This window comes from Bos mutus, chromosome 22 (assembly GCF_027580195.1).
Source record: "Bos mutus isolate GX-2022 chromosome 22, NWIPB_WYAK_1.1, whole genome shotgun sequence".
Lineage (NCBI taxonomy): Eukaryota > Metazoa > Chordata > Mammalia > Artiodactyla > Bovidae > Bos > Bos mutus.
This window is the reverse complement of record NC_091638.1, coordinates 70965136-70979035: the sequence shown is the minus strand read 5'-3', so window position 1 is coordinate 70979035 and position 13900 is coordinate 70965136. Positions and strand designations below refer to the sequence as shown.

The following is a 13900-nucleotide window of genomic DNA, read 5'->3' as shown; positions in this document are numbered from 1 at the left end:
GCCAACTCCCAACTCCTAGCACAGTGCCTGGAACACAGCAGATGCTCGGCACTTAATGAATGAATGAATGAACATTTGATCGAATTTTGAAATACAGATAGGATTTGGAGAAGACAAGGCAGATGTGTGTTCCAGGCAAGAAGCACAGCTTGTACAAAGGTAAAAAGGCATGGAGAAAAACAAGGACTATTCCCAAATCAGCATATACTAAGACAGTTAAATTTCCATGCAGGAGTGTTGTATGAAATGAGAGAAGGTTAGCACTCCCCTTGACAAGGATCGAAGAGGCTCTCCGGCCTGACCACACGCATACGGTTAAGGCATGGCCACCAACTTCATGGCATCTAACCACTTTTTTCAAAGTGGGGCTCTGTAATAACCTAGAGGGGTGGGGATGGGTGAGAGGTAGGAGGGAGATCCAAGAGGGAGGGGATATATGTACACCTATGGTTAATTCATGTTGATGTATGACAGAAATCAAACCAATACTGTAAAGTATTGATCAATCAAGTAAAAATAAATTTAAAACAGAAACTTAAGTGAAAATTAAATGAAGTTTAGGATAGTGATGTGGAGACTTTATAAATTATGTAAAATTAAATTTTCTAGTAGTTTGGAGAAGACAATGGCAACCCACTCCAGTACTCTTGCCTGGAAAATCCCATGGATGGAGGAGCCTGGTAGGCTGCAATCCATGGGGTCGCTAAGAGTCGGACACAACTGAGCGACTTCACTTTCACTTTTCACTTTCATGCATTGGAGAAGGAAATGGCAACCCACTTCAGTGTTCTCGCCTGGAGAATCCCAGGGACAGAGGAGCCTGGTGGGCTGCCGTCTATGGGGTCGCACAGAGTTGGACACGACTGAAGTGACCTAGCAGCAGCAGCAGCAGCAGTTTGATAAGTAAATTGAAAAGTCCACAATTCTGTTATCGAATTTATTCTGGAAAAAAAAAAAAGATTCCACGCAGAAGAGCAGAGGAATGAGATTCAAATGGTAAGCAAGGGCCAGTGGACAAGGGCCTCATAAGTTGCACTTGAATTTTATCGCATCCGCCCAAGGCAGCTTTAAAAGTGTTTCAAGAAGGAGGAGGATACGATAAGCAGACTTTAGACAGATCATTCTAGTGGCCTTTCCCAGGATGGCCAAGGAGGAAGAGCCAGGAGGCAGAAGGCCATTTAGGAGGTGACTCTGAGTCGGGGAGGCCTGTGTTCTAAGGCACAGGCTTTGGAGAAGAAAGGAGGCTGCCACTGACATGGTGTCAGAAGGGGCCACGGTCACAGCCTGGAGCCACCAACACAGGAGCTCGGTCAATAAAGAATCAACATTCAAAGAACAAGGATGGCCAGGGAGGAAAACAGGAAAGCAGAGAGTCGTGGGAGCATAGGAGAGAGAACAATTCAAGAAGGAAATGGTGAGAGGTTAAGGCCATGAAGAGGTCAAGTGCTATGAGGCCTGAAGCGCCCATGGATTTGTCATCAGGAAGGCAGGACTCCAGACCCGGCTGGCACAGTGAGTCCTCCAACCCAACCTGGGCATTAGGTTTCTGGAGAACTTAATCTGTCAACATGCTTCAGTCCAGGGTCTCGCCCAAGTCTGACCACAAGACACTCTGGACCGCATGACTCCAGAGGCTTGAAGTCCAGCCACTTCCTTGGAGCAGAGCCCGTTGGAGTATCAGGAAACCCCAGTCTTAGTCCTGTCACCGCCACTGGTATGGGGCCTTGGGCCTCAGTTTCTCCTGGGACGATAGGATCAGGCGGGCTCTGCTGTCTGTCCATCTGCACTGCCCAGCACTCAGGTCCGAAGGGAGAAGCAAAGGCGGCCAGCTCTCCAAAGCCTATGACTCAGGCACTCTTACTGCCTCCACGTTGGACTCTGGTTCCCCTCGCCCAGGTGGCCCATTGTGTGAGCTCTGTTTCACTGGGGACAGAAACTGGGTTGAGAAACGAGAATATTTACTTTTTCCACCGAGCTGATGCCCAAGTAAACAATGTGATCCCGTAAGTGGATCCCATGGCCTGCCCTCCCCACTGCAGGAGAGTATAAGAAGGTATCCCAGTGGGCACATCACCCATGAGACCAGATCCAGAGACAGGGCCAGAGCCTTCCCCACCAGCCTCCTGCCCACCATGAAGCTCACCATCGCCATCGTCCTGGTCACCCTGACTCTCTTCTGCAGACCTGGTAAGTATCCAGAGTCCTCCACCCCAAGCCAGCCTCAGCAACTCTCCCAGCACTGCCCAGGAGAGGGGGCAGCTGTCCATGTTCTCTGTGTGGCTGCTGGGAGAGCCTGGGAATACTGACTTCCAGCCAGGAAGCTGGGTCTGGCAAACAAACCCATCTTAGGAATTTAGGCAGAGCCCTGAGGCTGTGATGAAACATGTAAAAGACCCCATCTTCCATATCCAACAACCTCAGAAGTGCAGAGATGGAGAAGATCCCACCTAGACGCAGTGACCAGCAGAACAGGAGTAACTAACGAGCTCCCCAAAGCCCAGGACTGGACAGACCCCGAAATGCCAAGAGACCCCCAGGTTTGGGGTCAACACATCACCCTGGTAGCCAAAGGGGCTGGAAGGAGCCTCATGGCTTCCAAAGAAACCCAACCCCAGGCAAGGTCTCCCATTCTGGGCAGAGAAGAATATTCTAGATAGGGTTCTTCCCTTTGGAAACTGCCAACTCAGAATGGAGATTTCTAAACATTTTTTTGTCCTCTGCAAAAAGGATTAGGAGTCTCTGAAGAGTTGCAGCTGTCATGAAGAGGAGAGTGATGGGGCAGGGGATGTGGATCCCATCTTCCTCGAAGCCCCTGATCTTTTGGGAACTGGGTTACTTGGCTGCTTTTTACTCCCTATCTGTCTCTTCTACTCCTACAACAACAACAAAAAAATGTAAACACATTCCAACTTCTTCACTTTCAAAGTTCCCTAAGAAAAATAGAGAGAAGTTTTATGACCTTGGGGAGTGGCGGGGGAGTTAGGAAACAGAGACCAAGAGGCAGCAGGAACAAGTACGGTGCAGAGATGCCTGTTTTAAAGGGGAAGTAACATCATTTGGACTGAAATGTACGTTAATTAGATCTTAGCGCCAGGTGCAGCCCACCAAGACAGGGTGAAATACGTAGGTGGTGGGTCTGGGATGTGTTTGTATGTCCGTGTGTGTGCACATATAATACCGGTAATAAGCTCTAAGGTTTATCTGTGCCCATCCCTGTGCTGAATCTCATTCACATATTATCTCTTTTCATTCTTACAACAACTCTATGAAGTGGGGACATTATCCCCCATTTTTCAGATGAGAAAACTGAGCTACAGAAAGATAAAGTAACTTGCCTGATGACACAGTAAGTTGCAAAACAGGTATCTAAGTTCTGGAGAGGGTCTGACTTGGAGTGACCACTTTGGGTGGAACCTCGGAGTTCAGGAAAGGGAGTTTGCACACAAGGTGACGAAGTCAAGGACAGGGATTTAAGACTCAATGGGAAGACAGGGCAAACAGAGAGCTGGGCATGGTGATTCTCCCCATGATCCCGGGATTGTTGTTGTTTAGTTGCTAAGTCGTATCTGACTCTTTGCAATCCTATAGACTGTAGCCCTCAGGCTCCTCTGTCCAGGGGATTTCCCAAGCAAGAATACTAGAGTGGGTTGCCATTTCCTTCTCCAGGGGATCTTCCAGACCCAAGGATCGAACCTGCAATCTCCTGCATTGCAGGCAGATTCTTTACCACTAAGCTACCTGGGAAGCCCCATGATCCTGGGGGCAGGGACCTAAAAAGAGAGCATGAAAGGGGGCGCCCTCAGATGAAAGGAACATGGGGGTGGGACTAGGAATAGGGGCAGAGGTGTGTCTGCGGGTGGATGAGCCTACAGGCCCAGCACCCACAGCGGATGTCCCTTCCGGGCCAGGCTCGGGGGCTCACGCTTGGCGGGTACAAGTGCCTCTTCCTGCCAGAGCCTGACTTTGTCACGTGGGCTCAGACCATCACTAACCATCAGTAAGAGGCATGTTTCCGGTGGGAGCCAAAATCCTTTGTGGCTTCTCCCCAGCCCCCACGCACCACACCAAAAAAAAAAAAACCTCAGATCAGCAGCTTCTATTCTCAGAGCTCCGCCTGGAACTCTAAGATTAAGAGCTGGTAGCACCTTGCCCGTTGCAACCCAGGACGCGCAAGGAAGGCTCAGGCAAGCCACAAAAAGCTGGCCACAACCCAGAAGGCATCCACTTGGCGCCAAAGAGCCAATTGCTCGGAGCGTCACCCTCCAGGCTGGGGGTAAGAGGGCCACTAGCTCTTGTGGACAGGCCCAGCTGTGTGCATCTGGGTCAGGCCCCGGCAGGGAGCTGGCCAGTCTAGACACGGGCATGGATACAGGGGCTCTCTCCTCTCTGTTCTCCAGCATCCACAGAGGTCTGCCCCAGCCTTCTGTATGTCTTGGGAAACCTCATCGCCGGAACACCTTCCAGCTATGAGGCTACCCTGGAACCTTTCAGCCCTGACGAAGACATGAAAGAGGCAACAAGTCAGCTGAAGACGCTGATAGACACCCTCTCCCCGAAGGCCAAGGACAGCATGTTAGAGCTCATGGTACACGGCTCCCTCCGCAACTGCTGCCCGCATCCCTGGGCTGCAGTGTCACCCACTTCGGGGCATGCGTGCATGCTCAGTTGATCAGTCATGTCCAACTCTGCAACTCCATGGACTGTAGCCTGCCAGGCTCCTCTGCCCATGCAATTTTCCAAGCAAGAATACTGGTGCTCTGCTGTGCTTAGTCACTCAGTCATGTCCAACTCTTTGTGACCCCATGGGCTGTAGCCCATTAGCCTCCTCTCTCCATGGGGATTGTCCAGGCAAGAATACTAGAATGGGTTGCCATGCCCTTCTCCAGGGGATCTTCCCAACCCAGGGATCGAACCCAGGTCTCCCTCATTGAAGGCAGATTCTTTACCATCCGAACCACCAGGGAAGCCCCAAGAATACTGGAGTGGGTAGCCTATCCCTTCTCCAGGGGATCTTCCAAACCCACAGATCAAACCCACATCTTTTTGTCTCCTGCATTGGCAGGCAGATTCTTTACCACTATGTCACCTGAGAAGTCCCTACTTTGGGGACACTTTTCTAATCCAGAAAGGAGAATCACAGTGCAAATGTCCCTGGGGAAGCAGGCACAGCCATCTTATCTTTTTTAAAGAAGCTCCTGAGGGACCCTCCTGGCATCCCAGTGGTTAAGACTCCAAGCTTCCACTGCAAGGGGCATGGGTTCAATCCCTAGTCAGGGTGGCCAAAAAAAATTTTAATTAAAAAAATTAAAACTAGAGAAGCTTCTGAGAAATAATCCAAGCTTAGTTCCTCCCACAAATACTGAAGCTCTTAGATGATATTAAAGTTTCTGGGTCTGGCTTTGACATTTTCATTCACTATTGTATTGGGGATTTTGTTTGTTTGTTTTAGATGAAAATAATACAAAGCCCAGAGTGTGCTTAGGATTCAGAAGCTGAAGATCTCCACCTGCCGAGGCCCCTGCCACTCCCCGGATGCTCCTTTCACTCCATCCCCACCAGCCCTGCCTGACTCCTGCAATAAAGTACAAGCAAGCATCTCATCTGTGTCCCCGCCTTTTTTATTCACCTGCTAGAATGAAAGGTGTGCCGCTTCTGGGGTAAGATTAGAGCCAAAAGAAAGGCAGTGGCCGTGGAAACGCATCCCCAAGAGTCCAGGCCTTGTCTCACTTCCAGTCCACAGATGGCCAGACCAGCTTCTAGCACATACTCCTTTCCCCGGGCAGAGAGCCAGCCTGGAACCATTCCCAGGGCCTTGCTCAAACCTGACCTACAGGGAACGGTGGGGGTGGTGGGGGTGTTGGCGGGGGGAACGTTAGACATGGTGGCAGCTGACCTCAGGCTGACCTTCCAACCCCCATCCATTTAGTAATGAAATTCAGCGTTCTGTTTCTTCCAAGCCCTTTGGGATCCCGCTCTTGGGTTGAAAAAGAAATATTTAAAGTGATTATGCTACCCAGACATAACCGCAAACAGAGATGGAGTTTTCCAGAGAGTTCCATCTCCCAAAGATAAATGGTGGATCTTTGAAGCATTTTGACAGAGCAGTACGGTGCTCTGAGGGGCTGGCTGGCCCTGTGACAGTCTGCAAATCACAGCCAGCGCAGATGGTCTCTTCCCACCTATAGAGGATCCGATTCCTGTAAGAAACTTCGAAAACAAAGGCTGGAGGGAGGAGCAGGTTCAATCCCTTGATTAGGGATCCAGGGTCCTTGGGGGGGACTTTGAGGACAGACAGAGTCTGGGGGGCGTCCCCAGAGAGGGTAGGTTAAGTGTTTCGCTTACTTCACATTTGCTGCATGAAATAATTCTCAAACTATTTTTTCAAGCAGAACCCCTCCTCTCGTGCATTTTCTACATCCTTTATCAGCCATCCTGATGAGGACATCCTATTTCCAGGCTGAAACTGCAGAGGCTTATGGGTCAAGCCGTCCATTCACGTCACTCTCTGTCCCCAAAAGGCTAGTGGAGAGTGGGTGGGAGGGGGTCAGGCTGGTCAGCACCTAGTGACTGCTGCCCACTGGCAATGGTGCTCTTATTTGACCCCAAAGCCCTTCTCTGACTTGCCCTTGCCCCGACCTCCCGCCATCCCTTGAGTCCGCATCCAGCCAACTTTCACTCAAAAATCGAATCGGCCACCCCCTTCCTTCTTGCATGAAATCAATCCTCAGGTATTTACTGGCACTTACCATGTATTCATGGTGGTGCTCGGGGCTCTGAGGAAGCCGGGAGCAGATTTCATAACCCAGCAAATATGCATGAAGCGGTTGCTCAGTGCACAACCACACTGAGACCCAAGTAGAGCAGAGTGAAGACAATGGCGGCCTCTGGTCTCAGGGAGCCGGTGACCTGATGGGGAAGATCGCCAGCCTCCCGAAAATCAACAAAGAAGCAGACAGACAGATAGGTAAACCTGTGCTAAAAGCATAAAAGAAATAAAGGGAGGGGGCTCCCCTGGTGGCTCAGTGGTAAAGAATCTGCCCGTCAATGCAGGAGACACGGGTTCAACCCCTGATCCAGAAAGATCCCACATACTGCAAGGTAACTAAGCCCACGCACCCCAACTATTGAATGCGTGCTCTGGAGCCCGGGAGCCACAACTACCGAGCCCACGTGCCCTGGAGCCTGCACTCTGTAACAAGAGGAGCCACCACAGTGAGAAATCCAAGAACCACAGCTAGAGGCAAACCCTTGCATCAACGAAGATCCAGCACAGACAAAAATAAATACATAGGTAAAATTTGTTTGGAAAAAAGAAAAAAAAGGGAGTGACGTAAGCAAGAGTAGCGTGGACACAGGATTTCCTGGTGGTCCAGTGGTTAAGAATCTACCTTGCAAAGCAGGGGATGCAGGGTCCATCCCTGGTCAGGGAACTAAGACCTCGAAAGCTGTGGAGCAACGAAGACCTGATGCAGCCAAATAAATTAAAAAAAAAAAAAAAAAAAAGAGTAGCGTGGACAGGCCAGCCCAGGAATCCCCGGGCTCAAGGTCTGAGCAGAGACAGGTGGGACTGGGGGAGATGGGGGAGGCAGCCAGAGGCAGAAGCGGGACAGGAGGACGATCAGGCAGGGGCATGGAGGGGACCAATGTGAAAAGCCCCTTCCACAGCCTCTCCCCCACTCCGACCAAGTCAAGCTCTTCAAAGCTTCCCCACACTCTTCCCATCAACTGCAAATGCAGAATGCACCCATCACTGGTTCTCATCTCCCATCCTCCCCACTGCTCACTCCCTTTCTGCAGTCTACCCCGCTGGCCTGCAGTTCTTTTTGTTTTTTAAAAACCAAGCTGCCAAGCCTCTTCCTACCTCAGGGCCTTTGCACAGGCCACACAGCATTAACTGCTGGAAACTGTTGACAGTCGCTGTAAAAATTCACCCTAGGAACTTCCCTGGTGGTTCAGTGGCTAAAACTCTGAGTTCCCAATGCAAGTGGCCTGGGTTCCATCCTCGGTTAGGGAACTAGATAGACCCCCACATGCCACAGCTAAAAGTTTACATGCCACAGATAAAAGATTCCACATGCCATAGTAAAGACCAAGATCCCACATGCCACCACTAAGACCTGGCACAGCCAAATAAATATATTTATTAAAATAAATAAATATTTATTTATTAAAAAAAAAAAAAAAAAAGTAGTGCCTCCAATGCAGGGGACGCCAGTTCCATCCCTGGTCGGGAAACGAAGATCCCACATGCCCTCTGGTGCACCCCCTCAAAAGAAGAAAAAAAAAATCGCCCTACACCAAAATAGGCAAGACTAGAACTCATCCTAAACGTGAGTCCCATGTGGATATAAACACCCTCCCAACACCCCCTGTCCCGGGGCAATCGGTCCCTGACCCGGCCACACGATCCCCAGATATTGAATGAAAGTGGAGGACGCGCACAGGGAAAGCGGGAATAGAGAGGGCATCCGCAGAGGGCACGGAACGAGAGGGTTGCAGAGAGAAATCTCTTCCGTTCGGATTTTTCCAAGAAGCTAAGTGGTCCCGCGGGGACGCGCCTTCCGCGCCCTCAGCAGCTGGCGCCATCATGGCCACTAGGGGGCAGTGTCTACCAAGGTGTCCAGGTCGGGGCTTCTGAGCGCTGCAGCTCCACGCAGCCTGGCTCAATCCGCGGGACACGTGATGAAACGCAGTTCCTTTCTAGGTTTGGTGTTTTGGGGGGTTTTTTTGGTTTTTTGTTTTTTTGTATCAACTGTGATTGCTTTAACTTGATTTTTCAGGATTTTGTTGTTGTTTTTTTTTTAATAAGAATTCTGAGGAAAAACAGGCAGTCATACAAAGTTGCTGCCCGCTGAACCCTGCCAGGCATGTGTCAGCTCTTCTGGAATTAGTAATAATTCCCTTCCCGAACAATTGCGAGGGCGAGTCCAGCTGAATCTAGAACGTGAGATGGTCCGGAAGGTACAGAGGAGCCCCGGGCGCTAGTGGAGCGGGTCCTCTGACCTCCGTCCACCTTTTTTAACGTCTCAAGCAACCTAATAATTACTTTTATTGATTGCTTACTCCCTGGCAAGCATTTCTGCAATTTCTCATTTCTTCCTCACACAATCCAGATTCAAGGCCAGACCCCCAACCCCTGCCCTACAGTAGAGAGAAGGATCCCAAAGGCAGGAATTTCCTGAGCTATTAACTGAAATGACGCTGATGAAAAATGTCCACCTACCCCCCCAAAATATGCACCTACGTGCCTGCTTATGCAGACACACACACACACACACTCAGACTATAGCCACCCCACCCCTCCCTCACTATCTGCCACAGAGGACGGCCTGTGATTGTAAAAATTCCAGAGCAGGTCAGGGGGATTGGCAATTCCAGAAGAGATTCTTGGTAGAGGGTGGGTGGGGCCTCCTTGGGGGTGGTGAGCCTCCTGCCTCCCCTCTCCCCCACTGCTGAGTCCCTCCAGTTCCTTTGCATCCAGGTCATCTTTAACTCACATACCTTGGCCTCCAGTGAGCCATCCACCTAGGCGAGTGTTGTTCAAACAGATAAGGATCCAGGGCCATAAAAGGTTCAGAATTTTAATTACCTGTTCAGAACTAGGGAAATATTTACCTAGGGCAAATACAGCAGGTATCTGGGGATAAAAGGAAGTCCAATTATATGGCAGGGAGAGTCTCCACCTCAGAGGGGCTGCAAATGTAGGCGATCCCAAGAATGCGAGCTGTCAGCACACAGAAATGTACATTCAGTTTTAAAAGAGCAGAATGCAAGATGAACTGATCACAGCCACAGAAAGAGCACATATCTGTGTGACTCACGTTTCGGGAAAGCAGAAAAAAATTAGAGAAATGAAAGAATGTCATGGGATTCTTTTTTGTCTTTTTTTCTTTTCTGCCTGGCCACACTGGGGCCGTGGCTTATCTTTGAACAGACCTCAAGCTAAGAAGGATTTTTACATTTGAAGAAAGAGGATGAGGAGAAGTGCGTCCAGCCCTAGTTAGATAAATATATAATTATATGATCAGCCTTTTTCACTATGAATATGCTAAACTCTAAAATGCAAGGAGGCCAGTGTAATGAATAGAAGCTTCCTGAGTTTGAGAAGCATTATGCACAAACTGTATAAAGTGAAAATGTAATGTGCATGGAACCTTCCTGATGGTCCAGTGGCTAACACTCCACACTCCAAAGGCAGGGGACCCAGGTTCAATCCCTGGTCTGGGAACTAGATCCCACATGCCACAGCTAAAGATCGTGCATGCTGCAGCTAAGATCTCTCGCGGCCAAATAAATAAATAGGTTTTTAAAATTAAATACAGTAAAAAAAATTTTTTTTAATAAGAAATGTAAAATGTATCTCAAGAAAGCCAAACAAGTTAAAAGCAAGAAATGTATTATTAGCACTATATTACTTTTAGCATTCATACTTTTGAAAAGCCCAGAGGAAAGACCCCATTTCCTGATCATGTTATAAACTAAACTGTGAATCTGGGAGAAATTTTTTAAAAACAAATATATTACTCCCACAACCTGCAACCAAAAGAACAATTACTATTTATTTTTTGGCCACCCCATGTGACTTGCAAGATCTTAGTTTCCAGACCAGGTATCGAACCCCTGCCCCCAGCATTGGGAGTGTGGAATCTTAATTACTGGACCACCAGAGAAATCTCAGTTAGATTTATTCTTAAAGGAAGCTGAAGAGGAGTAGTTATTACTAAACATGGCCATCGTTGCAGAATCAACATTGCAGAATCATTGCAACACTGCAGAATCCAAGGACTTGCCCTTGCCGTGTCAATATATAGCCTAAACTGATGGATCTGTAGGAAAGCTGCAGTTTTACACCCTCAACACGTGAGCGGATTGAAGTTAGCCTGGCAGGAAAATCTATAAATGATTCATGCGGCAGGAAGAGGAACCAAAACCAACCTTCATCAACTTTATCAAGATGATATGGGTAAAATAATGTCTAGTTTATGGCTAATGCAAGCAAGCTGCTTGCAGATGCCAGGGGTTTTGTGGGTAGTCATTCACCATAGGGTGGTTGTTGTTCAGAGTGGCTTCAGATAAATGATAAAGAAGACATCAATTGATGATGAAAGGGCCACACAAACAATGCCTTCTGCAGCGTGTAATTAGGGAGCGTTCCTCCCCAGGCACTTACGGAACACACCAGCGGGCACGTGGAAACAATGTGAGAATGAATCATTGAGAGTTAACCACCCAACATATTTCCATGAGCAAACCCAAATTATGAACCTTTAGTATATGCGGAAATAAATCTGAAGATAGATTCAGCTAAGCATGCACAGTTGCTAGCATCAGAATGGATCAACCAGGGCCTTGAAACTCAGACTTGTCCCCCATCAAAGGAATGGATTCCAAGCCCATGACAAGAACCTAGTTAACTCCTACAATAGCTGAAGCTGTATGTCTGCAGCACCCAAGCATCCTGAGTGTCTTCAAGGGATTCAGGTCAAAGTGTCCTTTAGAATTCCCTCTTCCGACGCTGGTGACACATGTGGATACTCTGTCAGCCCTAGCACAGGTAGGAAATGCTGTCGGTCAGGGGCTCCCAGGGAGAGAGCCTGGGCCCTCTTCTCATCTCATGGGTAGTGAGGAGATGAGGACCGACCTCAGGGCACTGGGGCCAGAAGAAGGATCTCCTGACCTCTGACTTTATGCATCCATAGGTCTCTGAGTCCACCGCTTTCTCAATTTACCTTGAATGTGCCCCCTTCTCTCTACTCGGATCCCAGTACCACACCTTCGCTGTCTGCGGCCTGGGATATTGCAAATAACCTCTGAACTAGTCTCCTATGGCTGCTGTAATAAACTACCACAAACTTAATGTGGTTTTTTTTTTTTTTTTTTTTTAATCCTCAAACGTATTATCTTACAGATCTGGAGGTCAGAAATTCAAAATTATTTCACTGGACTAAAACCCAAAGTGTTGGCAGGCTGTGTTCCTTCCGGAGACTCCCAGGGAAGAGTGTGTTTCCTTCCTTTTTCAGTTTTTAGAGGCCACCTTCATTCCTTGGCTTGCGGCCCCTGCTTCTATCTTCAAAGTCAGCGGTGCAGGCTCCACTCTCCCTCTGGCCTCCTCCTCTGCCTCCCTCTTCCATGTGGATGGACCCTTGTGACTGCTCTGGGCCCAGCGGGTAATCCAGTGTGATCGCTTCATCTCAGCATCAGCTGATTAGCAACCTTAATTCCATTTGCCACCCTCCTTTCTCTTTGTCATGTAACCTAATGTATTCACAGCTTCTGGGGATGAGATCATGGCCATTTTGGGAGACCGTTATCCTACCTCCTAAATGGCGTCTAAGATGTCAATCTCATCCCTGTCCACAATATACTTCCCACGATTGCTAAAAATCAAAGAGTCATCTTCAATGCTTTTGATGACAATCCTTCTCTGCTAACAGTCCCCTACAGGATAAAGTTCAGACTCCTCGATAGCCTGGGAGGCCCTCCTGGGAGCCTGGCCCTGCCTGAGCTCTGGACTCAAATCCTGCTGCTTCCCCCACCTACACCGGGGGTACGGCAGTGGACAAGGCTTGGAAATAAGCTGCCCTCCAGGTTAGGCTGGTCCATTCATAGACAATGAATGCAGTGAGCCATCTCTGGGGAATGAATTAAGAGATGGTCTCTAACTAGGAGGAAAGAATGCAGCTACACCCGACACTCCACCAGGGTGATGAGAGAGTCATCTGGGGTGTGGGGCTCGAATGTGGGTGTCGTGTAGGACATGGAACTCCAACCAGATGTCCTGGGCCAAAGAGAAGGAAATGGATTGCATCGAGAGGGAGGCACGGGGGTCCTGAGTGAAGAGAAAGAGCGGTGGGAGAACGCTTAGCGGTTCTAACTGCACTCGCCTCCGGACCTTCCTGACGCTCATCTGCAGGAGACGGCATGCCTTTCGGTTAACTAGCCTCTGATTGATGAACCTGCTAACATGCTTTTTTTTTTTTGGCTGCCCATAGGCTACTCTAGTTGCTGCACACAGGCTTCTCTAGTCGTGGTGAATGGGCTCTCTAGACAAAATCTCGTATTTTCAGGGTGGTACGCCTGTAGTTTGCATGGGCTATCTAGTTGCCCTGCAGCACGTGGGATCCTAGTTGCCCCACCAGGGATTGAACTTGCATCCCCTGTATTGGAAGGCGGATTCTTAACCACTGGACCACCAGGGAAGTCCCTCCACCAAAGCGCTTCTGGTTGCAGCTCTCAGTCTGGACGCTCAGTGTGCAGCCGCCCCTGGGAGATGCAACTCTTATACTGTGTCCCTCAGGCAGGTCCTGAGGCTACAGAGCCACGAGGTATACCCGGGCAGGGCTGTCTAAGGGCAACCAGAACCCGCTTCTCATCAGTCCCCAACCCAGGGGCATGGGGCAGAAGGGAGAGCAAAGGGCCCATGTCCTAATGCTTCCAGCCCAGGACAGACCATCTTCCTGGTGGCAGACCTCCTTCCTCGGGTGACACTTTCCGCATTACCACGCAGCACACATTAATATTGAAACAGGCAACAAACCCATGCTACTCCCACTTCCCCAGACTCTAGTCTCCCCTTTCCAAAAAGTCACCTGAAGACCCAAGCTCCGTCCTCCGTGCCCTATGCAACGTCTGGGACATAGCTATATATATAATATATATTTTTAAAAATTCATTATTTTATCTAAAATGCAAATTTAACCAGGCATCTTGCATTGGTCTTATGGGAAAACCCAAACAAACTTTTTGACCAACATAATATTGTTATTTGCAAAATCTGGCAACTTTAAGATTCCTTCAAGGCTCAGCTCCTGGGATTTCCCTGGTGGTCCTGTGGTTAAGAATCCACCTTCCAATGCAGGGGATTTGGGTTCGAACTCTGGTCAAAGAACTAAGATCCCAC

At 49.0% G+C, this 13900-nt stretch overlaps 1 protein-coding gene and 1 non-coding gene across 2 annotated transcripts; both read left to right on the top strand.

The window, feature by feature from the left end:
- The first annotated feature begins 234 nt into the window (after positions 1 to 234).
- On the top strand, positions 235 to 360 carry LOC138984799 (U6atac minor spliceosomal RNA). The gene has a single exon (XR_011462085.1). It is a non-coding gene; the product is annotated as a U6atac minor spliceosomal RNA (small nuclear RNA).
- Positions 361 to 2026: 1666 nt separating this feature from the next.
- SCGB1A1 (secretoglobin family 1A member 1) lies at positions 2027 to 5600 on the top strand. Its single transcript, XM_005909006.2, has 3 exons — positions 2027 to 2187; positions 4398 to 4585; positions 5450 to 5600. The coding sequence occupies exons 1-3, from the start codon at positions 2133 to 2135 to the stop codon at positions 5480 to 5482; spliced, it is 276 nt and encodes a 91-aa protein (XP_005909068.2). The 5' UTR covers positions 2027 to 2132; the 3' UTR covers positions 5483 to 5600.
- Positions 5601 to 13900: the final 8300 nt, after the last annotated feature.